The sequence below is a fragment of the Megascapheus bottae genome, chromosome 10 (genome assembly GCF_031878675.1).
Source record: "Megascapheus bottae isolate mThoBot1 chromosome 10, mThoBot2.hap1, whole genome shotgun sequence".
NCBI lineage: Eukaryota > Metazoa > Chordata > Mammalia > Rodentia > Geomyidae > Megascapheus > Megascapheus bottae.
In genome coordinates, this window is record NC_143518.1 from 43,615,684 (window position 1) to 43,632,902 (window position 17,219).

The window sequence follows — 17,219 nt, forward strand, 5'->3', positions numbered from 1 at the left end:
TCCTGGCCCTATGGAGGGTCCGAGTGGCTGGCCCTCCTGCCTCCTTCCTGGCATTTTCCACCTCTGCCTTGCATTCTTGTTGGGTCAGGTGGGTTTGCTGCTGGGACATCCCCAGTGTCTGGATTATGGGCCCCCTTTCCGGCCCTCTCAGCACCTTGAGTTTTGTTCAGATTATCAGTCCTTTGGCTGCTGTGACCAGCACAGGGACCGCCGCATTGCTGGCCGGTACTGGGACATCATGAACTACTTTGACCTGAGGGGCCACGAGCTGTGTGGAGGGTACATTAAAGACATCCTGTGCCAGGTAAGTCTGAGTGGAGTTGCCTGTGTGTGTGTGTGTGGGGGGGGGAGATTTGGAGAGAGTTTGGAAAAATAGCTTCAGATATTGAGGCTTTTAGAAGTTCACCTGCCTCACTATCAAGCTGCAGGCTCTGGACAGACATACTAAGGCTGTAATTAACCCTTTGAATGCTACAGGTTTCCCCAAAGCTCTGCCTCAGGGTTCTTCTCCAGGGGTCTGAGAATGAGAGGTATTCATGGAGTTATTGGGGCTGCGACAGACTCTATCTTTCCTGCATAGAGAGGAGAGCCAGGCCTGGCACACCTGTGGCATTTGCATCTGGGGGGGAGACATGGCACATTAGGGGGTCCAGTCTTCACTCATTACAGTGATGGAGGGGGGAGTGGGGTTGAGGGGTTCCTCTGGGTTCTGGCTACCAGAACTGGACAGAGGATGCTTTAAGTGGCAGAGTGGTGATGACTCAGGCTTTCTGTTTCTCTGGGTTCACCAGCAGCCAAAATCCACATCTTTGGGAGGCATCAGCTTAGCTGAATGGAGCCTGGATACATAACAGGGTGGAGGCTGCACACACTGTTTTTGTGGGCAGTGGATATTTAGGGGTGCAGAGAGTGGATGGAATAAATGACTCTGGGGGAAGGATGTGAGGTGAGCAGGTCTTCGATCTGAGACCTTGCTGCACATCAGTGGCAATTACACAACTGTACAAGAGTATCTCTTCCTGTCCCTGCCCCTACTGCCATTCTTCCATTATCCCAGAGTGCACTAGCCACCCCGACTCCCTGCATAGAATACAGGCCTGTGTGCCAGCCCCCTGCTGTTTCCTGGAGAATAGATGAGATAACCACGTAGGTAGGAGCTGGGCTTTCATGAGCAGCACTGAGGTGGTTTACTTCTGAGATTTCCTTTGCTGAAAAAGCCTCCTGCTTCCCTTTCCCTCTTGAATGAGGCTTTACTTATTTGCGCGCGCGCATGTGTGTGTGTGTGTGTGTGTGTGTGTGTGTGTGTTGAGTGGGGTTGTGAGGGTTAAACTCAGGGCTTGGATGCTGTTCTTGAGCTCTTTTGCTCAAGGCTAGTGCTCAATTTAAGCCACAGCACTACTTCCAATTTTTGAGTGGGTTATTGGTGAGAAGAATCTTAGGGACTTTTATGCCTGCACTGGTTTCAAACTGTGATCCTTACATCTCAGCCTCCTGAGTAATTAGGATTACTGGCACGAACCACCTGCACCTAGATAATCTGTATTTTGATTGTCTATAGTTGTTCACAGCTAGGTGAACTTTTTTTTTTCAGTTGTGGGGTTTGAACTTGGGGCCTAGGTTCTATCCCTAAGCAATTCAGCTCAAGGCCACAGGCCACTTCTCTAGATAAGCTTTTATTTTTAACTTTAAAAATATATTTTGTATTATCTTTAAATAGCTGCACAAAGGAGTGGCCATTCAACAAACCAGTTTATGGATACACTGTATCTTGATCAATGTGGGTGAGGTTTTAGAAGGCTACATTCGGCAGGGGATGGGTGTGGCACGTGCCTGTAATCTCAGTCATATGGGAGGCAGAGGTAGTGTGAATGTGGTCTGAAGCCATTGCCAGACAAGGCTGAGACCCTATCAAAAACACTAACAACAACAAAAAGAAAGCAAAAAAGTGCTGGGGACATGGCTAAAGTGGTAGAGTACTTGTCTAGCAGGTCCTGAGTCATTACTGCATTTCATCAGCGTAGTAACAGCAGCCGTGGCCAATTTGCTTGATAGCTTTCTCTAAACTCTATTAGAAGCCAGGTGCTAGTGGCTCATGACTATAATTTTCCCTTCTGCTCAGGATGCTGAGATTGAGGTCAGCCCAGGAAACTACTGTCTCCAGTTAATCGGCAGAAAAGCTGGGATTGAAGTTGAGGCTCAAGTGGTAAAGTGGAAAAGCTAAGGGACAGTGCTGAGGTTTTGAGTTCTGAGTTCAAGCTCCAATCCCAGAACAAACAGAAAGAAAAAACAAAGATACCTCCTTGGCTGAGTTTTCTTGCCTTGTAAGAAAAACATTTTGCTACTGAGCTGTTGTGTGGAAGCAACTTTGCAAACTCCACATGGCTGTTGCAGAGCGCTATGAGATGGCTCCATTTTCATAGCTTTTCTCTGTTCCCTGCTTTGTCATTATTTCATCCTTGCTCCAGTCTGCCTGTCTTTGCTTTACAATCTCCTAAGAAGGGCAGATTCAGATAGATTCAAGAGCAAGCTTATGTTACTTTTTACTTGGTGCTTGCACAAGTAGTTTCAGCTGCAGCAGACAGCCCACAAAGAGTGTGTGTGTGTGTGTGTGTGTTTGGGGAGGGGAAAGGGGTTGTCTTGGGCTCTGCCTGGTAAACTATGAGCTCTGAGACATTCAGTCAGGAAGAAGTAAGAGAACAAGGAGCTCTGGAGCACAGGAAAAGCTCACAAGAAAGTGGTATCATTTTTCTAGCAGAGAGTGAATCAGGTCTGCACAGGCCACCAGCTTACAGAAGCTGCTGTATCAGGGGCTGCAACACTGGTGGGCTTACCTCTACTCCCTAGCTCCAAACTCTGCCCTTTAAACTCTCTTACAAATTGCTCTAATCAAGGGAGGGCCAAGAAGCCAATACTCCCTTGAATGCATGGCACTCTACTATTTGAATCGTGTCTCCATGCCTCCCATTCTGTTGTTTTTTTTTTTTTTTTTGCTGGTAAATTGGACACAAGAATCTTGAGTATTTGTCTGCCCGGGCTGACTTCAACACTCAGTCCTCAGGTTTTAGCTTCCAGAGTGGCTAGGATTACAGGCTTGAGCCACTGGTGCTGGTGAGCTCTTCTTTTAAAAACATTTATTCATCATTATCATTTTATATAAACTTAATGTTAGCCTTCCCAATTAGCTAGGATTACAAGCCACCAGCACCAAATGATATTGCCAGTTAAAATGATTAACTCGTCATGTTCTGTAATCTTAAATGTTAAGAGCTTAGCTGAAAGGCTGGACAGTACAGTAAATGTAATAGATTTTTCATTAGCATATGTGAGGAATCCAAGATAATTTTATTGGGGACAATGAAGAAGCTTTTCTTTTTTCCTTCCAGAAGTATTAACTGAGTAGAAAATTGGGTCCCAGAGAAGTGATTTGCCTGTAATTGGCGATAAAAGCTCAAGAATCCTGATTTTTTTTTCCTCTAGGCCATTTCTACCTCCTCTCCCTCTGTCTCGGTTTCCCTCTCCCCTTTGTCCTCCTCCTGCTCCTTCTCCTCAGACTCCATCTGCCTCCTCCTTGTTCAAACTGAGGCCAAGCTTCCTTTTCTAGGAATGCTCGCCCTATGCGGCGCACCTCTACGACGCTGAGAACCCGAAGACACCCCTTCGGAATCTGCCCGGTCTCTGCTCTGACTACTGCTCGGCCTTCCATTCTAGCTGCCACTCTGCCATCTCCCTGCTCACTGGTGATCGTGGCCTCCAGCCTTCCCATGACAAAGATGGTGCCCGCTTCTGTCACCTCCTCAACCTCCCTGATGAGGACTATTGCTTCCCCAACGTCCTGAGGAATGACCGTCTCAACCACAACCTGGGAGTGGTGTCTGAGGACCATCAGGGCTGCTTGCAGCTCTGTCTGACCGAGGTAGCCAATGGACTAAGGAACCCGGTCTCCATGGTCCACGCAGGCGATGGCACCCATCGCTTCTTCGTGGCCGAGCAGGTGGGGGTGGTGTGGGTTTACCTGCCGGATGGCAGTCGCCTGGACCAACCCTTCTTGGACCTCAAGAACAGCGTGCTGACCACGCCATGGATTGGGGACGAGAGAGGCTTCTTGGGGTTGGCTTTTCATCCCAAGTTCCATCGCAACCACAAGTTCTATATTTATTATTCATGCCTGGGCAAAAAAAAGGTAGAAAAGATCCGGATTAGTGAGATGAAGGTTTCTCAGGTGGATCCCAACAAAGCGGACCCACACTCGGAAAGGTGAGGCGTCTCAGGGGAATCTAAAATGCTGTGCTGTGCTGTGGCCTCATGCCCTGCTGTCATATGAACAGAGAAGATGTTACTGATTTTAGAGCACCAGATTAAAATGCTGAGAAAGGAGGACAGCCCAAGTGTGACTCTTGAGTCAAGGCACTTTATGGGGTACAGCCATCACTGTGAAGAACCCTAATCAGAACATGCTTTGCTTGCCTTTCCAGGAGATAAGCCATGGCCAGCTACCCGAAGGCTATAGAAATGGTTATAGAGAATATCAGCATGCTGAATACAGTAACAGTTTCTGATTATTGTGTGGGCCTTTCACCTCAAATGTGATAATTCTCACTCTCATAGTAACAGTGGTGTATGACTATAAAGCTATTCATGCAGGTCTGATGACGACTCAGCTGACTCTGAGCTCATGTTCAGGGCATTCTACCACACTACTTTCCCTCCTTCTCCCTTCCTATCACAGACAGGTTGACTGATTGGAAAGAACATGAAGAACTGATAGACTAAGATGGGATAACTTGCTCAAAGGAAGGGAGGTAGGGTTCTGGTAGAGCAGAGGGTAAAGGACATGCTATAGAAAGGGGTGGTTGTTCATCTTGGCTAGGTCTCAGCTCATAAAGTCATGATATGAAAGAAAAAGGACCCAAGAAAGTTATATTAGGATATAACAGCCAAGGCTATCACTTTGGGTAGAATCTTTAAATCTTGGTGGTTTATAGGTGTTGGTGGCATGTTCCAAGAAGAGACAGCATTTGTATCAGAAGCCTAGCGTCTAGTTTCATCTTCTCTTCCAGGGTCATCTTGGAAATAGAAGAACCGGCTTCAAACCACAATGGTGGACAACTGCTTTTCGGCCTGGATGGGTATCTGTACATATTCTCTGGGGACGGAGGGCAGGCTGGAGACCCCTTTGGCAAGTTTGGGAATGCTCAGAACAAGTAAGCTGGATGGAGGCTGGACCTCTGCCTCTGTTCTTTGAGAATGAGCCCTGGGTACAATGTTTTCCCCAAGATGAGAGTCAAACTCAAATCATTCAGAGCACTATGTAGTTTCTGCATTAAGGCAAGTGAGAGGAGGAGCCTTTGTGGTCTTGTCTTCTAATGAATGCCTACAGTATACTTTGGTAGTTAATATCACATAGATGCCTACTGTGACTTTCAAAGTCCTATGCAGAGAAGAATTTAACATTTTAAATAAAACTATATATAATATAATATATATATATAATATAATATATATATATATATAATGCCAAGCCCTCAGTCTAGTGAGTTACTTGTATCAGCCTAGGGAACACATGAAATGTTAATGAAATAAGAGGTCAAGAGTCCTGAGTGCAAAATGTGTGTCCAGGCCCCAGGACTGACACAAAACAAAACAACAAAAATTCCACTAAGCTGACATTTGCCCAATGCCTACTGCAAATTAGGAAATGCATGAAATTTTATCCCTATCATTTATCCCTGGGATCTGGACCACATGGCAATGAAACATTTCTATCTTCTGCTTTATGGATGAGGAGACGGAAGCTCAGAGGCCCAAGCCTCTGCTCCTTCTCATCGCATCACCTTTCAGAGGAAGAATAAGACAAGCTTTTTAATTTACAAAGAAGTCATATTAGACTATGTCAGAAGCAACCATCCTCATAGTTAAAAGAGGGTACAGGGTTGCCTGGAGCAGGACCACATCACACTTTGCCTAGTAGTTGAGCCTCAAATGGGGAAACTATAAACACACACACACACACACCCTACTTGAACCCAGGGCTTCATACTTAGCTTTTTTGCTTGGCTGATACTCTTAAAATTTGATCTATGGCTCTTTCAGAGATAGTGATCTTAATGCCCAGGCTGGCTTTGAGTAATCATTCAAGTTTCCAACTTCTGACAAACTAGAATTTATAGATGTGAGCCACTGGCATCCAGCTACACCTTGCAAATATTAAAAAAAAAAGTTGCATTTCCCCATCTGATTTCCCAGCAGGCTCCTGGCATTCACTGCGGGTCATCTCCTGTGGTTTGGTGTCCTTGCTTACCTAGACCTGTTTCTTGGCCTTCTATCTTTCAGAAGTTCCTTGCTGGGAAAAGTTTTAAGGATCGATGTGAACAGGGCAGGCTCCCATGGCAAGCGGTACCGCATCCCCCCAGACAACCCCTTTGTTTCTGAGCCAGGGGCCAACCCGGCCATCTATGCGTATGGGGTCAGAAATATGTGGCGCTGTTCTGTGGACAGAGGAGACCCAGTCTCCCGCCAGGGCCGGGGCCGGATCTTCTGTGGGGATGTTGGCCAGAACAAGTTTGAAGAAGTAGACCTCATTGTTAAAGGCGGGAACTATGGATGGAGGGCCAAGGAAGGGTTTGAATGTTACGACAAAAAACTCTGTCACAACACCTCTTTGGGTAAGTAAGAAGCCATCTGGGGATTTCTTGGATGAGTCAATGGGTTGGAAATAGTGGTAGGGTGTTTCTGCTTCTGTAGCCCCAGACATCTTGGAGATACTCATCACAACTATGGTAGCTCACTCCTAGCTATTCAGGAGGCTGACATCTGAGGATCAAGCTTTGAAGCCAGCAGGACTTCAAACTGTGAGACTTCTTTCTCCAGTTAAGCAGAAAAAGCCAGAAGTAGAGGTGTGGTTCAAGTGTTAAAGTGCCGTCTTTGACTGAAAAAGCTTTGTGACTTGTGAGAGTGTAAGACCTGCAGTTCAAGCCCCAGTATTGGCGCATGCATGTGCGTACATACACCCACACAGACACCCCCCCATACATACACATATGAAGACTGACTTTCAGATTTCTACTTTGCTTTGTGTTTTTGTCTCAGCTTTCTTATTTTTAGAAGTTATTATAAAGGTGATATGCAAAAGGGTTACAGTTACAGAAGTCAGGCATAGAGAACATTTCTTTTTTGACAAAGGCACCCCCTCCCTTGCTCTCTCCCAGTTTTTCCCTCCTGTGCCCACCCACGAGTTGAATAGTTCATTTTCAACATAGTGTCCAGTAGCACTGCGGCATTTGTTCACTCTTAGTGCCTCCATGATTCAGCTTTCTTTAAGCTTCTCTTTCTATAAAATCAGCCTCCTCTGTCAGACCATTAGAATGTTTATTCTATGGAATGATATGTTGCCTGATTCTTTTACTATTGTATTATCTTTAGTTGTACAAAGGGGTTACCATTGTATTTTATTTTTTGATGGTACTGGTGTTGAACTCAAGCCACTACTGCCTGATTTTACAAAGAAAATAATGCTAATTAAGGTGTGTGTGTGTGTGTGTGTGTGTGTGTGTATGTGTGTGTATGTGTATGCATGAGTATGCATGAGTACATGTACATTGCTTCTGGGGCTTGAATTCAGAGTCTGGCACTGTTTCTGAGCTTTTTTTTATTAAAGAATTTATTAATGTTGATTTTTACATCATATTTTAAATGACAAGTTTAACAAACAAGTGTTCAAGGAGGGAATCTCTATTTACAATCACTGGGACTTAGTATTTAGAACTTAATCAAAATTAGGCTAAGGGTTTGTATGTCATAGAAACATATTAATTTATGAAATAAAACATTATGTCTATAGAGTCGTAGGTTTTTATGTCTATATAGTTATCTTTATATTTCCATTACCATGTCCGTAGCTTTGGGTATGCAGTTATTGAGTCCTCGCTCTTGTACTCTTTGGATCTAATAGCCACATATTAAGGATACCATGCGCCTTTTGATCCTTAGGTCTTGACTTGTCTCACTCAACATGATCCTCTCTAGATTCATCCACTTCCCTACGAATGCCATTATTTTATCTTGTCTGTTGGCTATGTAGAATTCCATTGTGTATATATGCCACATTTTCTGTATCCATTCATCTGCAGTAGGGCATCTGGATTGTTTCCATCGCCTGGCTATTGTGAATAGTGCAGAGATGAACATAGCTGAGCAGGTGTCCTTATAATATCTTGGGTCATGATGTTTTGTTCCTGAGCTTTTTTGTTCAAGGGTACCACTCTACCAGTTGAGCTATAGCTCTATTTCCTGCTTTTTGGTGGTTAATTGAAGCTAAGAATCTCACAGACTTTCCTTCCTAGCTTGATTTTGAACTTCAATCCTCAGATCTCAGTCTCCTGAGTAGTATTTAGGATTACAGGTGTATGCTACCAGTTCTCCATTAAAATTTTTTTTTAACGAAGTAGGTTCCCATGTTGTCTGTCAGACCTGAGTTTGTATTTTGGGTTTGTTGAATCAATGAGATTGACCAGGATGTATATTTTAAAGTAGTTACCTGTATGATTTTTTTTGAGGCATACTATAGCTCAAACTATGCAACTCAGGCTGGCCTGACTCACTATTTTCAAGGATAGTCTTGAACACTTTTGATTCTTCTATCTCTTCTTCTGGAATGCTGAAATTACTGACTTGTACCACTACACTTGGTTAGGTACACTATTTTGAGAACCCACAAGACACTCTATTAAGTCCTTTAGATAATAATTCATACACACTCAAGTAAAAGTTCAATGGTTTGGGAATTATAGCTGTTTCAAAAGTCCAATCTCTGCCATCATGGCTTAGTTGTTTTTCTTCTTTAGATTATAAAGCAGTCTATGTATCCTCACAATATCTTAAAACCTGAGTCTCTTCCCTGTCAACCTAGGGGAGAATCTTAGGTGTTTTATGTGTCTGTTGGTTACTACCGTGTGTGTGTGTGTGTGTGTGTGTGTGTGTGTGAGAGAGAGAGAGAGAGAGAGAGAGAGAGAGAGAGAGAGAGAGAGAGAGAGAGAGAGAGAGAGAGAGAGAGAGAGTTGTAGGTGGGCAGAGAGAGAAGTAGAGAAGAGAGAGATTTGACTTAGACAACAATCATGGAGATACAAAGATTGTGTAGCTGGACCAGGAGCATAACCTAGTGGTAGAATGCTTACCTCACATGCATGAAGCCCTGGGTTTGATTCCTGGGTACCACATACCTAAAAAAAGCTAGAAGTGGCGGTGTGACTTAAGTGGCAGAGCATTAGCCTTGAGCAAAACATGTCCAAGGACAGTGCCCAGGCCCTGACTTCAAGCCCTGGGGCTGGCAAAACAAACAAACAAAAAACTGTGTAGCTGTTCTGTTGAGAAAAACAAAATGATTTATTTGCCTACCAGGCAATGACATTAACCATGCCCATCTTTCTTCTTTTCCTCCCTAAGATTCCTAATTGGGGGCTATAATGTTCACTCTCTTTTCTTGTTTTGGACAGATGACATTCTGCCCATCTATGCTTATGGCCATGCTGTGGGGAAGTCAGTTACAGGCGGGTTCGTCTACCGTGGGTGTGAGTCCCCAAACCTTAACGGCCTCTACATCTTTGGCGACTTCATGAGTGGGTAAGGAAGTGTTGACATTATTTTCCCTTTTAAAACATTATTGTTCTTCTGAAGGCAATGTACAGAGGAATTATCTGTACATAAGTCAGGTTAAAGGGTACATTTCTTTTTAGACAATGTCACCCTTTCCTTTGAGCTCTCCCAGTGTTTCCCTTTTTTATTTTCATATTTTTATTGGTATGGCATTTGGTGAAATAGAATATCTTAGGAGCAAAATCAGATATAATTTTATATATGTACACACTACTATCATTAACCATATCAAGGTACAGACCATTTCCATTAGCCTAGAAGTTTCTTTCTTAGCCTACTGCCTGTAAATATTCCCATGTGCCTACCCCCCATCCCAGGCCAAAGGTGACCACTCATCACGAATTAGCTTTTCTTTTGAAACTTCATAAGTAAATAGAATTATATTTTATGCACTCTTTTTTTTTGTATCTGCTTCTTTCATCCGGAGATTTTCCATGTGGTGGCATGTGCTAATAATTTGACATTATGCTTACTTTATGCTTGATTTATTTGTATAAATCCATCACAATTCCTTTGGTGATTCTTTGGTTTAGGGATTTTTTTTAGCAACTTTCAGTATGAGGATATCATGAATAAAACTGCTCTGCTGTTTTATAGTTTTCAATGTAAAGCTCTTGCACAGTTAAGTATTTCTCAATGTTTTGAATGCATAGTGTCGATGTCATTCTCTGTTAATTAAAAGCATATTGGGATACAGGATATGACTTAATGGTCTATTTCTTGACCAGCCTGCATAGGGTCTTGAGTCTGATCCCTAGCCTACAATTTTTTTTTTGTATTGAGCTTGTGTTTTGGCAACCTTGCTGAATATCTTGTTGGCACTAGTAAGTTTTTTAAAAATATAATTCTATTGTTATTATTAAGGTGCTGTACATTTCATAATTTTGCTTATGCATGCATTTCTCTTTTGGACAACAGCAACCCTTCCTTTGCTTTCCCCCAGTTTCCCTCTGCCATCTCTTCACAACTTGCATTTTCCACCTCGCTAGTGCCTACTGAGTACCATGATAGCATTTGTTTACCCTTCCTCCATTTCTGTGCTCCCTTTGCCTCTCCCAAAGACCAAAAGTAACAATAACAAAAAGCCAAAGAGCAAAAATCTAATATGCTAGCAAAAATAGATTCAAGTGGATTGTCTACACAAAAACTCTTCAGCCTGTGGTTATAGACTCTTTGTTTTTCCTTCAAATTGGCAGCCTTCTCAGGGGACTGAATTCCATCTATAAAAGCAAAATAGCAGTCAGCTCATGCCTGTAATCCTAACTACTCAAGAGGCTGAGATCTGAGGATAACAGCTTTAAGACAGCAGTGGCTGAAAAGTTTGAGAAACCCTTAGCTCCAATTAACTACCAAAGAAGCAGACATGGAAGAGCTGTGCCTCAAGTGGTGAAGCACGAGTCTTGAGCACAAAAGTGTAGGAACAGCATCCAGACCCAGAGTTTAAGCCCCATGATCAAAACAAACAAACAAATGAACGAACAAACAAATAAACCAAAAATAAAGCAATCAAGCTTTCCATCTAGGGCAAGGGTATGTCTAAAATATCCTGGAAGCAGTGGTGTGTGTGTTTGTGTGTGTGTTTGTGTGTGTGTGTGTGTGTAGGCAAGGTACTTGGCTATTGACGTCTTTATGAAAGAACCAGTGCTGGTCCTCAAGGCTTTGTGGCTCTAGGAAGAAAACCATCCTACAGAGTGGAAATGGATTCCTAAAACACAAGGTTTTGTTTTTCATCCAGTCGACTTATGGCTTTGCAGGAAGATAGGAAAACCAAGAAATGGAAGAAGCAGGACATCTGCTTGGGCAATACCTCTTCCTGCGCCTTCCCAGGGCTGAGCAGCACCTACAGCAAGTTCATCATCTCCTTTGCTGAAGATGAAGCAGGTAACGCATGCACAAAGCTGGTGGATTTCTGTGTGCTTGAGCTTTAGTAATCATAGGCCAGAAAAGGTTCCCTTAGCTAGGGGGACCTTTGTCACTTGAGCCACAACTCCACTTCCGGCTTTTTTGGTGGTTCATTGGAGACTTTTCTGCCCAGGGTTGCCTTTGAATTACCATCCTCTGACCTCAGCATCCTGAGTAGCTAGCATTAAAGGTATGAGCCCCTGGTGACAGCAAGTTATGCTTATTTTTGAAGATTAAGATATTCTGATTTTAAATAAATTCCATTTTGTTTTACATAGGTGCATACAGAGCTCTCTACAGACTCAATATTTGGCCCTACCCATGCTTAGAGCCAAAAAAAAAAGATAATAAAATGATCTCTCAGAATCTCTTCAGTCCTCAGATTCACTGTAGCTATAAAGCTGTAGGGGACCTTTAGTTGAGTGGGACATAAAGAAATCCGGTCTGCTCCTGCATCTTTCTTCTCAGCTAGCTGATGAAGAGATAGTTTGAGAGGAATGTTTTATTTAGTTATGTATATAAGAACAGATGGTATTTTGGAAAATTCAATCAGTTTTAATAGAGAAAAAAAGTCTAGAGGAGTTCCAAATTGGAAGTTCAAACAGACAAAAAATACAGCAAAACCACAGGTTGGCAGGGTGCTGTTCAGCAGAGCGGATGGGTTGTGTGAGAGTTGGCACCGAGATGAGACTCTTCTTTAGGATCTGCCCAGAAGGTGGAGCCCCCTGGACAGCAGAGCCCAGAGGCACACCTGCCCAGGAAGACAGCTGGGCTGCTGTCTTCTGTGATTTGCTCCTCTCTTGGAGGCCACAGAAGCCCAGCTCTGGTGCCTCTGGCTTGTGCCTGAAGGCTTTTCATGAGAGGAAACTGGTCAGTACATTTGGGCAAACAGGTCCCAGTGTCCTTGTTGAATTCTGAGAAGTAGACTGGCCAAAGTGTTCCTAAGCCAGACTGTGCTTAAGGGCAACTGTGTCTGGTACAGTTGTTCCTCAGGCAAGTGTTGTTTTTCTTCCTGAGTTGTTTGCTTTTGTGTGGTTCATGCATGGATTTGCATGTTCTGCAAATCTTAACCTGTTCTTGACCACGTAGAGGTGCCTTTTAGATCTGAGCCCTCCTTCATTATTTTATATAAGAGCTGGTGGCTTTAGGTTAAGTTGCTTTTCAGTGGAACCCCAAACTCTGCTTTTATTATGGTTTGTTTTCCCATTAAGCTCTTAAGACTCTGAGCTGGTGTTTGGGGATTTTTCATGTCCAATTTTCCTCTAAGGAGTATAGCCAATAAAGGCCTGGCTGCTAGTCAGGGGTCCAGAGCTCTCTTGGGGGGGGGTGTCCTGTAGCCTGGTTTGGGTTGTTTTCTGGTCCCCCAGCTGTGTGATCCCTGTTTCCTTAGGGGAGCTGTACTTCCTGGCCACCACCTACCCAAGTGCCTATGCACCACAAGGATCTATTTACAAGTTCGTAGACCCTTCAAGGTGAGATTTGGGGGGTGGTTATATTCCCATTTGGGGTATTTTATTAATGTTTAAATCTCTGTAGCAGGTCATAAAATCAGTAATTAGTCCTCCAGAATTACCAAAACATCATACAGAAACCTATCTAGGCACCAGATGAACAGCAATTGGGCAAACATGTAGAACAAGGTGTCAGTAGAAATGATGGGACATAGCCATACTTTGACCCTTGAAGTTCCTATTTTCTTTAAAAGAAAAAACAAAAAAGGACAAAAAAAAATCCCTTTTCTTCATCCTCCTGCTTCAGCTTCTTAGGTGCTAGGATTATAGCTGACTGCTGCCATGCCTGGCTCCTAAACTGCATTCTTCTCCAGTCACTTGCTGGGAGTTAGGCACATAGACCTCATTTAGCCTTTACCATCTCTCTTAAAGACAGGCACCTTTATTTCTCTTCTCTTCTGTGGCTCTTTGGTTAATCTCCTATTGTTACCGTATCTGACTTTGTTACCTGGCATATTGTATATATGTTTATTTGAAACAGGAAAGGGAAGGGGGGAAAACAAGATGATTGGGAGGAGGTGGGGGGAGGGAAATGGGGACAAAAACATGAGAAGGGGTAGCAGTGTGTGAGAAGTAATGCATTTACTATCTGGCAAATATAACTAACTCCTCTATACATTACAATAAAAAGACAGCACTTTTATTTATTAGTATTATTTCACATTTTGTTTATTTGTTTGTTTCTTTAATTTTGTGCTAGAGATTGAATATAGGGCTTTATGTAGGAGTTCTACCACTGAGCTGTACCACCAGCCTCTGGGTGTATATACAGACATATAAACATACATATATATAATAGATATAATCTCTAATAGATATAATCTCTAAATAGTTGCACAAACGTGTCATTTGACAAGGCAATTTATGAATACAATGCATCTTGATCAGTGTCAGCCTTCAACATTCTCATTCCCCCTCAACCCACTTCTTCCCTTATCTTTCTTAGTATTGTGGTATAAACAACGAATTCTTGGCTACATTCTATCTCCTTCTCCACTTCATTTGTCTAAAGGACTGATTATTCCCCCCACCATTGGTTTTGTTTTTATTATAATTTTTTTAGTTGATTGTAGGGTTTGAACTTTTTTTTTAAAGAATTTATTAATGTTAATTTTTCCATCATATTTTAAATGACAAGTTTAACAAACAAGTGTTCAAGGAGGGAATCTCTATTTACAATCACTGGGACTTAGTATTTAGAACTTAATCAAAATTAGACTAAGGGTTTGTATGTCATAGAAACATATTAATTTATGAAATAAAGCATTATGTCTATAGAGTCATAGGGGCTTGAACTTTTTTTTTTTTGCCAGTCCTGGGCTTGAGCTCAGGGCCTGAGCACTGTCCTTGGACTTTCTCAAGGCTAGAGCTCTACCACTTGAGCCTCAGCACCACTTCCGGCTTTTTTCTATGTATGTGGTACCAAGGAATCGAACCCGGGTCTTCATGCATGCTAGGCAAGCACTTTAACCACTAGGCCAAACTCCCGGCCCCGGGGCTTGAACTTTTAAGGTTAGCACATACTTACCACTTGGAGCCTCTGAGTCACTTTTGGTTTTCTGGTGGTTAACTAGAAATGAGAATCTCATAGATTTCCTGCCCAGGCTAGCTTTGAGCCACACCCCTTAGATCTCAGTCTCCTCCTGAGTAGTTAGGATTACAGGTGTGAGATGCCAGCGCCTAGTGTTGGTTTTGATTTTGATCTCAGAATTGACTAATACGTCATTCTGTAAAACAGAATATTCCTCCTTTTTGTAGTTTGTAGATATAGGATTTGAGACTTGGCAAGGCTTCCTGGACTGGGTTACCAGAATTTGAACCTGATGATGTCTCACTGCTCCTTCAGCAAGTCCAACACTCTCTGAGACACATTCTCCCCTCAGCCACACCTGTTACTGTCTCCCAAGGAAATTGGAATGCTCCAAGGTGTCTGTGCCTCTTTCCTTGCCACCTGAGTCTAACCCCACTTCTGGCAAATGTTTACCTTCCTGTGGCCTTGATTTTCAGAGTCTTGTGTTTTCATTCTTTCTGTCTTGTTTTAGGAGAGCACCCCCAGGCAAGTGCAAATACAAGCCAGTGCCAGTGAAAACGAAGAGTAAGAGGATCCGGTTCAGGCCATTCACCAGTGAGTCTTAGTCTGAGGCCTCCATGTGGAGGCCCAGCAGTGTCCTCCATAAACCTAGGACAGCCCTCCGGGTGGAGGGGCTTAATTTCTTCCTTTAGAGTTATCTTTTAGATAAGGATTATTACTTGTATCTCCTCCTCTATTACCAGAGTAGGTGACAGTGATACCTGCTACTACTTTGACGTATTGTCCTCTAGCCATCCATCCATCCATCCATCCATCTATCCATCTGGCATCAAGTATTTATTAGTACTGAATTTGTTGCTAGTACTCTGCTAAGCTCTGTCTAGAATCTCTAATCTGTAGTGGTACAAAATCAAACAGGAGGACAGATGGCAGGAAAATAAATATAGCTTTGAGGATACCATAAAAAAACAAGTAAAAAGGGTGACCAAGGCACTTTAGGGGTCTCTGGAGTGGAGACTTCTTCCTTGGAGGGGGGCCAGGTGGGGAGTCAGGAAAGACTGAGAGAGGTGGGCAGACCAGGTGCTGGGTGGTTCATGCTTGTAAATCCTAGCTACTTAGGAGGCTGAGATCTGAGGATCCAGATTGAAGTCAGCCCAGGCAGAAATGTCTGTGATACTTCAAGTAGCTAACAAAAGACTAGATAAAAGGCATGGCTCAAGTGGTAGAGCCTTGAGTGAACAAGCTAAGTGAGAATGCAAGGAAGGTCTGAGTGCCAGCCTCAGTACCAGCAAATGTGCACACATGCATGTACACACACACAACTTTATAAAGAGGAGACTTTTCTCTATAAGATCCCATAAGATCCATCTCAATGGATCTCTCCAGAGAAATCCCATCAAAAAGTAAAATATTTAGATCTGGGTCAGAGAAGGGAATCACAAATGTGAATACAAATAATTGGTATTGAAGAACCCTCATGCAATTCTGGGCACAGTAGCCTGTACTTGTAGTACCAGCCAGCTTGGTGACTGAGGCAGAAGGATTCTTGAGTCCCAGGTTTTAAGGTCACCTTGGACAACGCAGCAAATTTTTTTTAAGTTTATGCTATTGAAAGGTTTCATGGACAGTGGGTCTTCTGTAGCTTCTTTCTTAGACTTAGCTCACTTCTTAAGTGTTTGTCTCCCAGAGACAGTCCTGGACTTGCTGAAGGAGCAGTCAGACAAAGCAGCTGGACGGTCGTCAAATACAACTTTACCTGCCAGCCCAGCCCGGGCTTTCCCCAGGAAGGGCTCCTCTAGGAAGCCAACTTCAGCCACAAGCAGGAGGAAAACACTTCGAGGATCTGACACAAGGAAGAACTCCAGAGTGTGGTCCCCACGTCCCCTGGGCAAGAGGAAGCAGAATCTGAAAACCCACAGTGATGGGCTGAGGCAGTCAGCATAGCAGAGGCCAGTGAACCAAAGTCATGCTTGACTTCTTGGTCAAGGTGATCAACAGTGACCTGAAAGAGGAAGAGCATCAGGAAAATGAATTGCTCTAAATATGGCGTCTGGGAAGGCTGCTGGAGATCGGGCCTTCCTCAGGGCCTGTGTGCAGTTCATGCTGGGTTATTGCATGCAGTAGTTTGTATTCCTCCTTGCAATCCTAGATATTTGCCATCTGTCCTTCAAAGGCCTACAGCCTGAGGTAATAAACCATATTTGCTTAAGCCATGCATATTCTTTAGTCTTTTGGATGTTTTTCTGGCATTAGGAAATCTAGCCGGTCTCCTCCTGGCTACGGAAGAATCACATTGCCTTCTGCTGCCTCATGTGGCATTTGAAGAGCAGGCCAGAGCAGTGCTGCTTATTTGGCTTAAGAGAAAAAAGCCCGGGGCCGGGAGTTTGGCCTAGTGGTTAAAGTGCTTGCCTAGCATGCATGAAGACCCGGGTTCGATTCCTCGGTACCACATACATAGAAAAAAGCCGGAAGTGGTGCTGAGGCTCAAGTGGTAGAGCTCTAGCCTTGAGAAAGTCCAAGGACAGTGCTCAGGCCCTGAGCTCAAGCCCAGGACTGGCAAAAAAAAAAAAAAGAGAAAAAAGCCCGTGGTACCAGGAGGTTAAGGAACTTAGACTTCGTGAGAACAG

The 17,219-nt window shown here is 43.5% G+C and overlaps 1 protein-coding gene across 1 annotated transcript; it reads left to right on the forward strand.

Moving 5' to 3' along the window:
* Positions 1-191: 191 nt before the first annotated feature.
* On the forward strand, positions 192-16,773 carry Hhipl2 (HHIP like 2). Its single transcript, XM_090339909.1, has 9 exons — positions 192-304; positions 3,602-4,254; positions 5,058-5,201; positions 6,331-6,662; positions 9,489-9,615; positions 11,384-11,529; positions 12,941-13,022; positions 15,104-15,186; positions 16,280-16,773. The coding sequence occupies exons 1-9, from the start codon at positions 239-241 to the stop codon at positions 16,534-16,536; spliced, it is 1,890 nt and encodes a 629-aa protein (XP_090196035.1). The 5' UTR covers positions 192-238; the 3' UTR covers positions 16,537-16,773.
* Positions 16,774-17,219: the final 446 nt, after the last annotated feature.

Excerpts from the sequence above, each read along its gene's own strand:
- Hhipl2 (XM_090339909.1), top strand. The coding sequence starts at position 239 with ATGAACTACTTTGACCTGAGGGGCCACGAGCTGTGTGGAGGGTACATT. Across the intron at positions 6,663-9,488 it reads CTGTCACAACACCTCTTTGG|ATGACATTCTGCCCATCTAT; the intron begins GTAAGTAAGAAG and ends TGTTTTGGACAG. Across the intron at positions 15,187-16,279 it reads CCGGTTCAGGCCATTCACCA|AGACAGTCCTGGACTTGCTG; the intron begins GTGAGTCTTAGT and ends TTTGTCTCCCAG.